The sequence below is a fragment of the Pleurodeles waltl genome, chromosome 6, assembly GCF_031143425.1.
Source record: "Pleurodeles waltl isolate 20211129_DDA chromosome 6, aPleWal1.hap1.20221129, whole genome shotgun sequence".
In the NCBI taxonomy this organism is placed as follows: Eukaryota; Metazoa; Chordata; class Amphibia; order Caudata; family Salamandridae; genus Pleurodeles; species Pleurodeles waltl.
Genome location: NC_090445.1, coordinates 1,662,671,452 through 1,662,683,899, shown reverse-complemented (window position 1 = coordinate 1,662,683,899; position 12,448 = coordinate 1,662,671,452). Strand labels below are relative to the sequence as shown.

At 46.0% G+C, this 12,448-nt stretch overlaps 1 protein-coding gene across 1 annotated transcript in view; it reads right to left on the bottom strand.

Moving 5' to 3' along the window:
* Window positions 1-12,448, bottom strand: part of LOC138301302 (uncharacterized) — a 93,755-nt gene that overhangs the window by 65,331 nt on the left and 15,976 nt on the right. Inside the window, exons 2-4 of the mRNA XM_069241615.1 lie at window positions 12,047-12,139; window positions 10,180-10,339; window positions 4,131-4,295 (exon numbers count right to left, since the gene is read on the bottom strand). Coding sequence (XP_069097716.1) covers window positions 4,131-4,295; window positions 10,180-10,339; window positions 12,047-12,139 — 418 coding nt within the window. The remainder of the gene's footprint in view (window positions 1-4,130; window positions 4,296-10,179; window positions 10,340-12,046; window positions 12,140-12,448) is intronic.

Below are 12,448 nucleotides of genomic sequence, written 5' to 3'. Positions count from 1 at the left end.
GCCAAGAGGTTAGCTCGGGTGGCAGGGTCCTTGATTCATGTGGATCAGAAGGGGTTCATGGAAGGGAGATATCTTCATGAGCTCACATATGAAGTAATAGGCGCCATAGATCTCACCACCACCTTTGGGTCCCCCTTGGAGGTTGTCAGCCTAGATGCAACGAAGGCTTTCGACAGAGAAAAGTGTTTTTTTCTGAATGTGATCTCGGGGCTCCGTAATATAGGGGAGAAGTATTCTTCTCCCTCAGCCAAACTTCTTATAAATGGAGGTACTACGGCAGAGTTTAAAATCGAGAGGGGGATGATGCAGGGCTGCCCCTTATCCACGCTGCTTTTTAATTAATTCATTGAACCATTGGCACAGAAATTAAGGGAGGAAGAGAAGATCGCTCCTTTTAAGGTGAGACATGGGAAAAGAAGATCTCCTTTTATGCGGATGACTTGATGGTATATACAGCCAACATTCAAGCATCATTACTTGTGGTAGAGACATTTGTGAGGGACTTTGGGAAGGTATTGGGTTGTGATGTTAACACCTTCAAAACAGAAATTATGACTTGGAATATAGGGGAGCCAGACTCTGGAGCTAAAAAGGAAATGAGGTACTTGGGACTGAAATTGTCCAGGAAGTTGATAAAATCCCAGAGAATATTTTTAGGAAGGTGATGCAGGAGATACAGACCCTCTTAATCAATTGGTCACATCTTCCTCTAACGATTTTCGGCAGAGTAAACTTATTAAAATGACCATTCAGCCGAAATTGACTTTTTCGCTTAATGCAATCCCCTTAGTGTTCAAGAAGGAATGGCTAGCAAGGCTTCAGAGCAGAATTAGTTCCTTTATCCAAGGGGCCATGCATTTCATGGAAGAAACTACAAAGGAGATATGAAAAGGGAGAATTAGCTCTCCCAGTTTTTCAGGTATATGCCTTGACTTTCCAACTAAAAAATTTCAGGGAGGGAGATGGGAGGCATCAACAGTTGCTTGGGTGGAATCCATGTGAGGGGAGAAAGCAAAAATGCTGAGTGGCTAAAAAAGCGGGGTAAATAAACAAAATACACATAGCAGAAACAATACCCCAAACCAGAACGACAACTCCCATTTTGGCCTCCCAATCGAGCCAAACATTGCCATACCACCCCCCACTCAACACCCCATTCTTAATCAAAGAAAGTAGAAAGGTAATCATCACAGAGGACAGCTATGAGACCCAACATACTCCCAGCACAGTGTGCGTTGGGTGGCCGGAAAAGGAGGCATAAGGTGGGAAGGGCATTATAGAGCCAGCGTTTAACACAACCCAGGCAGAGCTATTTCAACAGGATGTAAATCATTATAAGCCCACTGGTAGACTGTATCAAGAAGGAGTCATCGAGAGGGAACACCAGCTCCAACGTTGTGGCTGGCCACCCTCACAAAAAAAACAGTGAGGAGATGGCCAGTCAATCATTGTCACTGAGGTGACCCCATTGAGCCAACCAGGGACGGCAACGAGGCAGCATTGGCCGCGGGAAGACTTTTGGCGAATTTGTCAGCACCTTTGGGATCAGTGAAAAAGTGAGTTTTCCCCAAATGTTGTATGCATAGCTTTGTGGGGGGGTATATCAAATAATACTTGGCATCCGTCTTCTGCAGCGTGCATTTTACTAGAAGTAAGTCCCACCAAGCGGCCTGCATGGCCAGGTTGAAGTCTGGGAAGAAGGTGATCTCATTGCCCCGATAATGAAGGGGCCAGCATTCTCTAGCCAGATGCAGCATAGTGTTTTTATCTCTAAAGTTCAAGAGCCTGGCTATAATTGGGCAATCTGGAGCACCAGGGGGTGGTCTCTGGCCCAGTGTTCTATGTGCGTTCCCAACAATTAGCATAGGGAAAGGGCATACCCAAAGAGAGTATGAAGCATAACTTCAACATAATCCTCCATATGGTCCATCACTGTTGACTCGGGTACTCCAAGAATGCGCGAGTTGTTCCGTCACAACTGTGCTTCCAAGTCCTCATTCTTGTTGAGAATAACCTTGAGAAATTTCTCCTTCTGGAGTAGACGCTCCCCAGCCAAGGAGTATGTGTCTTCCATATCAGATGTGCGACGTTCAAGTTGGTCTATCCACTTTTTGAGCCCGTCCACTTTCTCCTTCAGGCGGTCAAAACAGTCAGCGAGCATGTCCATTTTAGTGTTGATGGCATTCAGGCTTTGTTTGAGATCTAGAAACATGGATTGAATATCCGGATCTGGAACAAGACTCCCTGGGGGCCAGGCATCTGGTTCCGTGGAGGCAACTCAGTGGTGCGTGTCATTCTACCAGTTTCAAAGGTCAACTTGGATTGTTTATTGTCTGTCTTTCCTATAGTGTAGACAAGTCATGTAGGTAATCGCAGAGGGTCACGCTGCAAGCAGGGAGGGCATGAGGCACACAAATCAGACTGTTGCGTGTACAAGGCAGTGCCAAATCACAAACTTATCCCATTCCTGGGACAGGACTAGCACGACTATACAACATGCTTGCTCAAGCAAATGTTTACCAGGCATGGTTGTCTCGACTGCGGCCTGCACCATGTTAAATGCTGGCACTACAGGGGAGAATGTGAAAGGGACAATATGTCAAATAGGGCTTTGCCAGTGGGCCCCGCCTCACCTGAGAGCCCAGAAATCCATTTGCGGGGGGCTCAGGAACTGTGGCAATCTGCAGGCTCCATAATTCAGAATTCAATGGCAGCAAGGGACAGCATTCAGCGCGGCACACCCATAAAGCAGACAGCAACCTCTCCACGTGAGCTCCTGCTGGTCAGAGCATCTCGCGCAGTCTGCACTGCGCGGACCCCTCACTTAGGTCATGCTGGGCCTCATCTCCTCATCCGGCACCACCTACGCACCACAGGGACTCCAGGCAAACAGATGCCACCTTACATTCCCAGGCCCCACTGAACCCCAAGGAATTAACCCGAGTGGCATGAGCTGGCCCATAGAGGAAGAATAAATCTGCAGCGATTTCAAAGCCGCGGGTGTTGCCAGCGGCGAGATGGAAAACAGGTTGCCATACTACCCTTGCAGGCTACTGTGGGGCGCAGGTGACCCAGGCACCGCAACTCACCCCTGGGGTCTAATCCGGTCTTGTCTAGGGCCTAGTACCCAGCCGCTGTGCAAAGCTGCCCAGATCATAGGGGCGATGTTCACCAGCCGCATATCTGTCTTCAGTGGCAAGCCGGGGTTAGCCTCGCCTGGCAGCAGCCATGTAATAGGCCACAGCTCGCCCAGGGCCAAAGATAAGATCACATCTCTCTCTTTGGGCCGAGAAGGGACTTATGAGAAACAACGCATTGCCAGGGCGCACAGCACCATTAGTCAAACCCCACTGTCTCCGGATGAGTCAAATAAGTGCAGGATTGCAGTTTCGACCGGCAGAGCCTCCATGGAAGGAGGCCATCTTGTGGCCCCCACCCTTTACATCTAGTTTTAATGCACTTCCATTTTGTTATTCTATGACGTACATTGTATATTTTAGTCAAACTGTTCTAGTAAGCATAGCTCTGTTATGAACCTAGCACAACAAACCAAGAACTGCATAAATTAGTGAAGTAAGAACTTGAGAATGCTTAATCTAGTTTCCAAGGCCTTTTGCATTCTTCCCAAAAGAAGGGCCAGGGCCCCACTCATTAGTGCCTATATGTACTTTTTATTTCCCAGGACTTCTTTCCTCAATTAGTTTGCATTGATAAATGTGCCACCAAAATGTATGGAGTTTAGCATTCCATGCTACAACTAACCAGGAGTCACAACTCTAGTCCATTGATATGGCATTTTGCCCTTAGCTTATTTTTGTGCTTGCTGCCAATTTAACATAAAACGTGTTAGACTTCTATGAGCTTTCCTCACTGTCTGTTTTTTTTTCTTTTACACAAGGATGCAAGTTCTGAAGAGGAAGTGGACTGAAGATGGGAGGAATGAAAGGAAGGAAAGTGGGATGAGCAAGAAGAGAGGAAGGGCCAAGTAGGGAGGGATGGAGAGCGGGATAAAGGGATAGACAGAAAAGAAAATACATGAAACCACTAATTTAAGAGTATAGTCCATGAAAGACATAGATTAGAAATGCAAAGCTGTAGGAGGCCAGAGGCACAATACTATCAGCTCTTACCACAAGCATTGCACAACAGGAGCACTTGGCCGGTCTTTGGGTCCCTTCTGTGACGTGGAGAGGGTTGTGAACTGGATGTTTTGACACAATTCCCCCTACGCCCTGGGTTAACAATATATGGGGACTTGCAGAGGTCGCAACAGAATGCAGCTCCTTTCAGAGTATCTGAAACAAAATACTTGATTATTTTTCCACTGATCTACGTTCTAACTAAAAAAACAACATCCGGAAGACCTCAATTTGATTCTTCACAAACAACACACAATAGCTGTGAGACTTCAATATGAGTTGTCATTCATAACACACAATACTTGGAGAGACCATGTTAATTCTTCATTCAGCACACATAATGGCTGCAAGGCCTCAGTTGGTTTCTTCACGCACAACAGTTGGGAACCTCAATTCCATTCTGCTCTAACACAAGAGCTGAATACCTCACATTTGTTCTTCATTTTACACACACAACAGTTGCAAGACCTCAACTGGTTTCTTTATTTAGAGTACACAACAACTGGGAAACTCAATATGATTTTTCCTTCATAACACGCAATATGTGTTAGACATCAATTCAGGTCTTCATTCTGCGCACACTATAGCTGGGAGACTTCATGATGATTCTGCATTCAAGACATAAGAGCTGAAAAGCATCATTTTGATTCTTTAGCATACACAACAGCCGAATGATCTCACTTTCTTCATTAAGAGTACACAAAAGGGGGGGACACTCAATTTGGTCTTGAAAGTACACGACAGGTGAGTGATCTCAGTTAGATTCTTCCTTCAGAGTAAACATTTGTGAACCTCCATGAAGTGCCCAAAAAACTCCACCACAGTACGTGGAGTTCTACAAGCGGCGGAGTGCGTTAGGTTGCGACGTTCGTGCTGATTTTTAGCATCAGGTGTTTGTCTCACGCTGAAAAGTCCGCGCAACCAGCTCCCTGCGCAGAGTAAAAGAGCGCTGCTTCTTTTTTGCCACTGGAGTTGATTTTCTACTTGAGTGGCAGCTACCTCAATGCGAACGAAAGATTTCTCAACGCAAGCGGTCGCAACTATCTGCGACCGCGTGTGTCAAGAAATCTCGCCGGGGTGTGGTCTTGAGTAAGTTTTCCTTGCTCGTGTTCGCCAACTCACCGTTGATGAGCACGCAAGGAAAAAACTCCGCTCCACTATGCAGAGTTTTTCGGAACGCCATGCTCTGAGTGGAGCACGGAGTGGGAAAAACTACGCAAACTCTACAAGCGGAGCAGAGTTCACCGCCCACCCCTAGTATTTGATTCTTTATGAAGGACCGCAGTTCGATTCTTTTAATTCCCTGGCAGGGTCTGTGCCTGTAAGGGATTTCAAATAAACTCCAAACCAACCAATGAATTTATCAGATTACATGCCAATACTTTTGAGAGTAAATTGAGATGCCGGTAGCAACAGAGTAACCTCAAACAACATAGTGGTTACCCAGCCCTGTGAAATCCCTATGGAGGACATCAGACTGCTATTGCTCAAGTCAACAAGCCAAACTGGAATTCATGACTGTTTCCATTCTGACTGTAACTTCAAAGAGAAAGATTAAGCAATTGCAGCTACTTCCCAGGATCGCTCACCAACTTTGACTGATTGTGATGCCTCGTCTCTCACGACAGTGACGTCCCTCCCAGTTTCTAACCCTTCAATTTTCTAGGCCACGACTGCCCTAATAACCATGATGGCATTAATCTATCCTATTCCGGACAATACCTAATCTTTAATCATGAATTTAGAATTGGACTTGATTCACAGACTGGATCCATCACCCCATGCCAAAGGAAGGGCCATGAATCACCTCCTACTACTGGCACAGACTTGTCATGCCAGCTCAGTGGACTATTTAGCAATACTTAATAGGCTACCTGTTTAATTTAAGTCCGTAAATTCATGACCCAAAAACAAATCACTCCAAGCTATGTCCTCCATAACATAATGACACCACCAACTTATCCAGTGCCTCAGACCATGGGAGCAATAGCTACTACCTTATCAAAAATAACCTCTTCCCTCCGTGCAGAAGAGAAATCCCATCTGACAATTTCCCAATTATGTATTTCAATTTGGCTGACCCGCTGATACCCAAGTGAGCCAAAAAGGAAAAAACAAGCACACAGCCATGTGTCAAAACTGCGTTTTGAATTAAGGTTTTGCACTCTGAATGGTAGATACTAGACTGACCTATTGGCTCAACCTATTCCCATGGGAACATTCGCTGATGTAACAAACGCTCCTCGACTGCAAAATACAATTAAAATCTACCCTGAACAACAAGAGTAAACTAAATGATCTTCTCCTCCTAAAAACTTGTAAGCATGCAACTATGGACTCGTATGGTAATCCTAAACAAAAGTATCTATCTTCTTTTCTTGAAGCAGCCTGAAAAATAAACTATTTGAGAGTCTGCTTACTTTATATTCCAATATTTCAGTTTGCGGGCACTTGGAATCCTAAAGGTTTGTAATTGAATTGTTGTAAACTGTGTGGATGCAAGAAGAGTGTTAAGGTGAAATTCACTGAAAAAAAAGAAGAAGAAAAAAGGGATAGTAAAACCACTGATATTCCCTGGAAAAAACAGTGTGCTTACAGGTGTTAGTCCTCCCCTTCTGGGCCACTATGGGGAATACAACGATTCTTCGGATGGAAAACGCAACGCTTACGTGGGCTATTGGATGAATGTTTTTTCTTTGAAAAAAATACAAATAAAACAAGCATTTTAATTGCAACGGGTCTCCCATTTGCTCGAGTTAGAGCTATTAGCGTTGTAAACTCCTAACCGGACTTTTCTTGCCACACAAATTAAAAGAAAAAAAAACGCAGCGCAATCACACTATGTAAAATGCAGCGCGATCTAGCTGAAATTGAAAACGGAAAAACCAAGCGCGATTGCGCTATGTAAACCCCTGAGTGGAAAATAAACAGATAAAATAGTCCGGAAACCATGCTGAAAACATTGAGCCTCGTAGGTTTTCAGTAGTTTACCGGTGCTGTGTAGGTGGGCTAAACACCAGAAAAGGCATGACATATGCATGCCTTTCACAAATGAAAGCAAGCGGACATTAAAATGCAAGCCCACGAACCAATGAAAGTTACTGACATGACACGGGCGTGGTTGGAAGCCCAAAGAGATTATTACAGGGGACGAAGCGCTTTGAGCTCACCCTTAAAAATAGAATGCCTACTACCAAGGACTTTACAAGTCCTCTCCCAGAGTTATGGGCCAGAGACAGAGGTCAACTAGATGGTCTTTAACGAGAGGTCTAGCATGAAGAACATTTCACCCATCAACAGTAGATGTTCTAAATTAAACAAGAAGACATTTAAAGATAAATATTGTACTATTGAAGCTGAAAGATTTTGCCAGGCACTATCGACACTCTATAATTCTTTTGTCTCCAGTGAGTCATTGAATGTGACAATGTTTCAATCTGAATGTTTTGCTTTTTCATGCAATTAATAATACACAGCTGGTTTGGAAATTATCGATGATTTTCCAAAGATAAATACTTTTGGAAACAATTGAATATTTGAAAAAATTGGCCCTCATCACGACCGCCAGGGTGTCTATGGCGGTGTCACCACAGACAGGCAGGCAGTGAATACCGCAGAATTAGGAGTTTGGTGATTTGGCCGAAGCCAAACTGCTGCGCCTCCACCTGTCCTGCCACATTACCGCGTTCCGCCGGGCCGGAGGTGAGCACTTCCAGTACGGAGGAAGGTGTGATACCGCTAGTGGTATCAAGAGGGGAGAGACCGCCTGTATTTTTCTGCCGGTCGCACTGCCAGAAAAAGCTAGCGGTATCGCACCCTGGCGACAGGAAAAAGCATTTCTGTCATCATGATACAGTCGCACACACGTCCACATACCCCCACATTTGCACTCACACACTTCTACACACAAGCACATCCCCACTCACCCACGCAAATGCGATATGCACAACCTTTCACACTGACAAACAGAAACACTGCATACATTCACGCATTCACTCTCCCCTCCCCAGCGCATACATACATTCACACACCCGTCCCCCTGCACTGCATACACGCATGTGTTGACTCCTCCCTCCCCCCATGCACATACCTACATAGACACCCCCTGCCCCAGCACCGCATACACGCCCTCACCTGCTCTCCCTGTTGACTCACACAAGCACTCACCCCCTCCCCGTCCACTTACACGCACTCACCCCCTTCCCGTCCACTTACATACACATGCACACACATACATGCACTCACTCCTTCCATCAGCTCAATCGCACTCACGCACTCAATCGCTCACACCCACACTCATCCCCATTCACAAACACTCACACATGCAGACATGCACCCCCAAACACCCCCCTTCCACCTGCATTCACAACATTTACACACGCACACACACCCTTCCCTGTCGGACAATCCACTCTACTCGTCCGCCAAGGAGGTCATCCGGGTGGGGATGGGTCCTGGTGCTTCCACCACCAGCAGCGCCTCGCCATCTGGACACTGCCACGCCGTATTACAGGTTGTAATATTGTGTGTGGTCTCTTTTTGGTATGGCGGTACCGGTAGCAGTACCGCCTCTGCACCGCTGTCTGCTAGCACAACTGGTCTCGGAATTTCACCTGATTTCAAGAAGATTTCTGAAATCAGTCGTAATAGGGCAGTCTTAAGACCGCCAGCACTGGTGGTCTGTCGGCACCGGCGGCTTCGGAGGTCTTTGGAAAAGATGAGGGCCATAGTGTGTGTTTTAAACTGCACAATGCAGATGTGCTGAGGGAAAGAGCACCAGAGTGGAGCTTCTGAAGGAGAGAGGAAGCGGCATGATTATTTACCAGTCTGGAAGGATTTTACATACAACGGTGTTAAGTATAAATGATTCTCTAGAGTGCTTAGTGTAAACTGAACCAGAAGTGTTTAAGCAATCTGCTATCTAATAGCCTGATTTAGAATTTGATTGATGGTGCACTATCTGGTTAGGGTTGCGGAGGACATTACCTTCACCATCCTGATGGACTACGATCTGTCAAAGTTTAGAAACGACTCCCAGCCCAGTGGTTATCTCTTGACAGGCACCCCAAAACTAACAGTGCTTTTCCATATACAAAACATTTAGGGGGTCATTTTGACCCTGGCGGTACGCGACAGCCAGGGCTAAAATGACGGAAGCACCGCCAACAGGCTGGCGGTGCTTCCAGGCGTATTACGACAGGCCGGCGGTATTCCGCCACTTTTGCCCCTGCGGTGATAATCCGCCTGAGCAGTGCTGCCTGCAGCGCTGCCCAGGGGATTACGAATCCCCGACCGCCAGCCTTTTTCTGGCGGTTTGCACCGCCAGGAAAAGGCTGGCGGAACGGGGAGTCGTGGGGGCCCCTGCACTGCCCATGCCACTGGCATGGACAGTGCAGGGGCCCCCTGACAGGGCCCCATGCAGCTTTTCACTGTCTACTGTGCAGACAGTGAAAAGCGCAACGGGTGCAACTGCACCCGTCTCACGGCCGCAACACCGCCGGCTCCATTTGGAGCCGGCTCCTATGTTGCGGCCGTGATCCCCGCTGGGCAGACAGGGATCTCCAAATGGCCGCGGGCTGCGGCCGCATTGGCGGCCAGATCTTGGCGGGCGGCAAGGTCGTAATGACCCCCTTAGTGTAAGGCTGCAGTCGGTTTTGATGCCTGTTCGCCAAACTTTTCAAAGTTTTTATTTTCTGAAAGTGGGAGTTTTTTTTAGGGGAAAAAAAACTAATGACCTCCTCCACACCCCTGGTGCATTCTCCCAGGGTGTGGAGGTCATTTTGTTTCTGTCCCTCACCACCAGGTTGTGATGGACAGGGAAATTAAAGTATTTCACTGTCCCCCCTAAATAGTTTGAGTGGTGTATTGTCCTTCCACTCATAACCCCCAGTACATCAACAGACGCCCACATGCCTATTAATGAGGTGGGCAGACCAAGAGTGTGGCAATTGACCACTGTCACCAAAATCTAAATCGAGCCTTTAGTGTGGTCGGCCACTTGCCCATCCCGGACAACAGGTAAAGAATTCCACCAACAAACCTGCAGGATCTTTGCTGTTTGTCGTTACTCGTCTTACAGTGCAGTCCAAGTGGCTTTGTTTTCTTCGGGTTACAAGGTCTGCTTCAAGTGAATGATCTTGTTTGTTTCTCACTCTACTGTTTCTGCGTCTCTTTGCTATGATGCCAGATTCCTGAAAGACCTCCAAAAGAAAGAAATGTATTTTTACTACATATTCATTGACTGGTATGTAGCACCATTTGGCACATTGGCGGTTTCGCCAAGCTTTCCAAAAATGAAAACCATTGCACCATCAACAGAGAAGTCTTATACATGTTGGCCTGCAGCTTGTTTTAGGACTTTTCACTCTGAAAATTGATCGTGTACTTGAGGGGCCAAGGGCTGGAGCAGCTAGGGCCACAGAGTTATTCATGATAATTTTTAAATGGTGCTTGAGATGTAGCATATTGTCGGTGCCATCTGGAAAGCTGAAAGGTAAACTTGAGTTCTGGCTCAGAGTACTACCCTTTGAAGTGTAGGTGAACAGCATTCTATAGTACCCAGTGTTGGGTTTGGCTAGGAGCCTCCAATGGCGTTTGTGCAAGATCCTACGCCTCACGCTCAGGTGTGAAGAAATAAAGTGGAGTGCGCCTCATTAAAGGGTTCAGAGATACTCGAGCAGGCAAGCTGATGCAAGGGACTACGCACCGCACCTACAGTAAGAAAGAAATGCACATAATCCTGACCTATCCACTAGAGTGTAAACAGGACAACTGAATAAGATCGAAATGCTACATTGGATACACGGAATCCTTGTCAGTAAATATCTGCCAGAGAAAATCGTAGCCAGAAGCAGAGGCGAACTACACATCACAGACCACACCTCTTTTGAAACCACGTTTTAAGTAGGAAAATAATTCTTGCTTACTAGTCCCGGGGATTATCACATTTCACAAGTGTGTATGTTGATGAAGCAGAACATTTGAAGAGGTCCAGTTCAGGCATGGCGTGGAGAATATGTGGGAGAAGTATGTGAAGCCTGATTGTGGAATTAGCATATGAAGAAAACTTGCATGGAGTTGATGTTCTTGATATATCTGCAAACATGCTCAATTACTTATTTACTTAAAGAAAGAATTGCAAACTGTTTAAGGGCCTATAATGGTGTGGATGATATAGATGCACAGGAAGGCGTATGTTGAGTGTGGGGGGTATAAGTGCAGCAAGGTGAACGCTTACTTAGTAAAAGAGCGCCCGTGGGCAGAGTGACTGACATTGCAGAACTTGTGGTCTTGGAGTTGCTACAGTGCAGAGTTTTTGAGTAGGTCATGGGTTGCAGAGACATTGTGGTGTAAATGGCGACTGGGAAAAGGTTGGAGCAGCTGATACTGAAAAGGTATTTGATGGTGTGAAATGGCTGTGTTAGAAGAGACATAGTAAAGTCTGGCAACTGCAAGCAGCAACAGATAGGAGGCACCCTGAAGTAGTCCTCTGCACACTGTCATTCTAACCACTAATACCTGGGAAGACTTGTGCCTTTTTATATGTGGGCAACCCTTTGACTAAACATAGAGAACTAGCTTAATATGTCCACTTTTTAACACATACTTCTGATTTTATTTTATAAGTCTAGATGTTCATAGTTGCATTATGCAAATCTAATGCCTTCCACTGCTACTAAAATCCACAGGGTAGTCAAATCAACAATCCAAAAATCACTTAATTAAAAACACCTTTGTGCGATTCTGATAATTAGACACATTGAAGGTTTGAGGGCTATTGATCTGCAAGGTTTTCACCAACAGTGACCCACAAAATGCCCCATAGCCTATTATTTCTACCTATGGGTCAGAGCTATTTGACACAAGACACATCTAGTAGGAGAAACAAGTAGGCGTGCAGAACTTACTCCTGCAAAAGAGTTAGAATCCTGGCCAGTCATTTCTACTTCTTGAGAGTCCATGGGTGTTCCACAAACGCTTATGTTCAGACACTTTTCACTCTGGATGGACAAAAATAAAACATGATTACTTTCAGTTCTTAATCCTTCCCGTGCTTTATGTACATTATTAAAACATGATCCAACCTCTTCATTTGTTCACCCAACTCATTATCCCTCACCAGTGGTGACCATCTAATTCCATCACCTACCAGTCCTCAGCTTTTGTATGACAACCTAATGCATTCTGGGTGTTGCTGCAGTCTTGGTATGCCTCCACTGAATGAATCAGTATAACACAGTGGTTCCCAACCTGTACCCCAGGGACCCCTGGGGGTCTGCAAAGCCTTCTCCAGGGGTCTGCAACTGCTT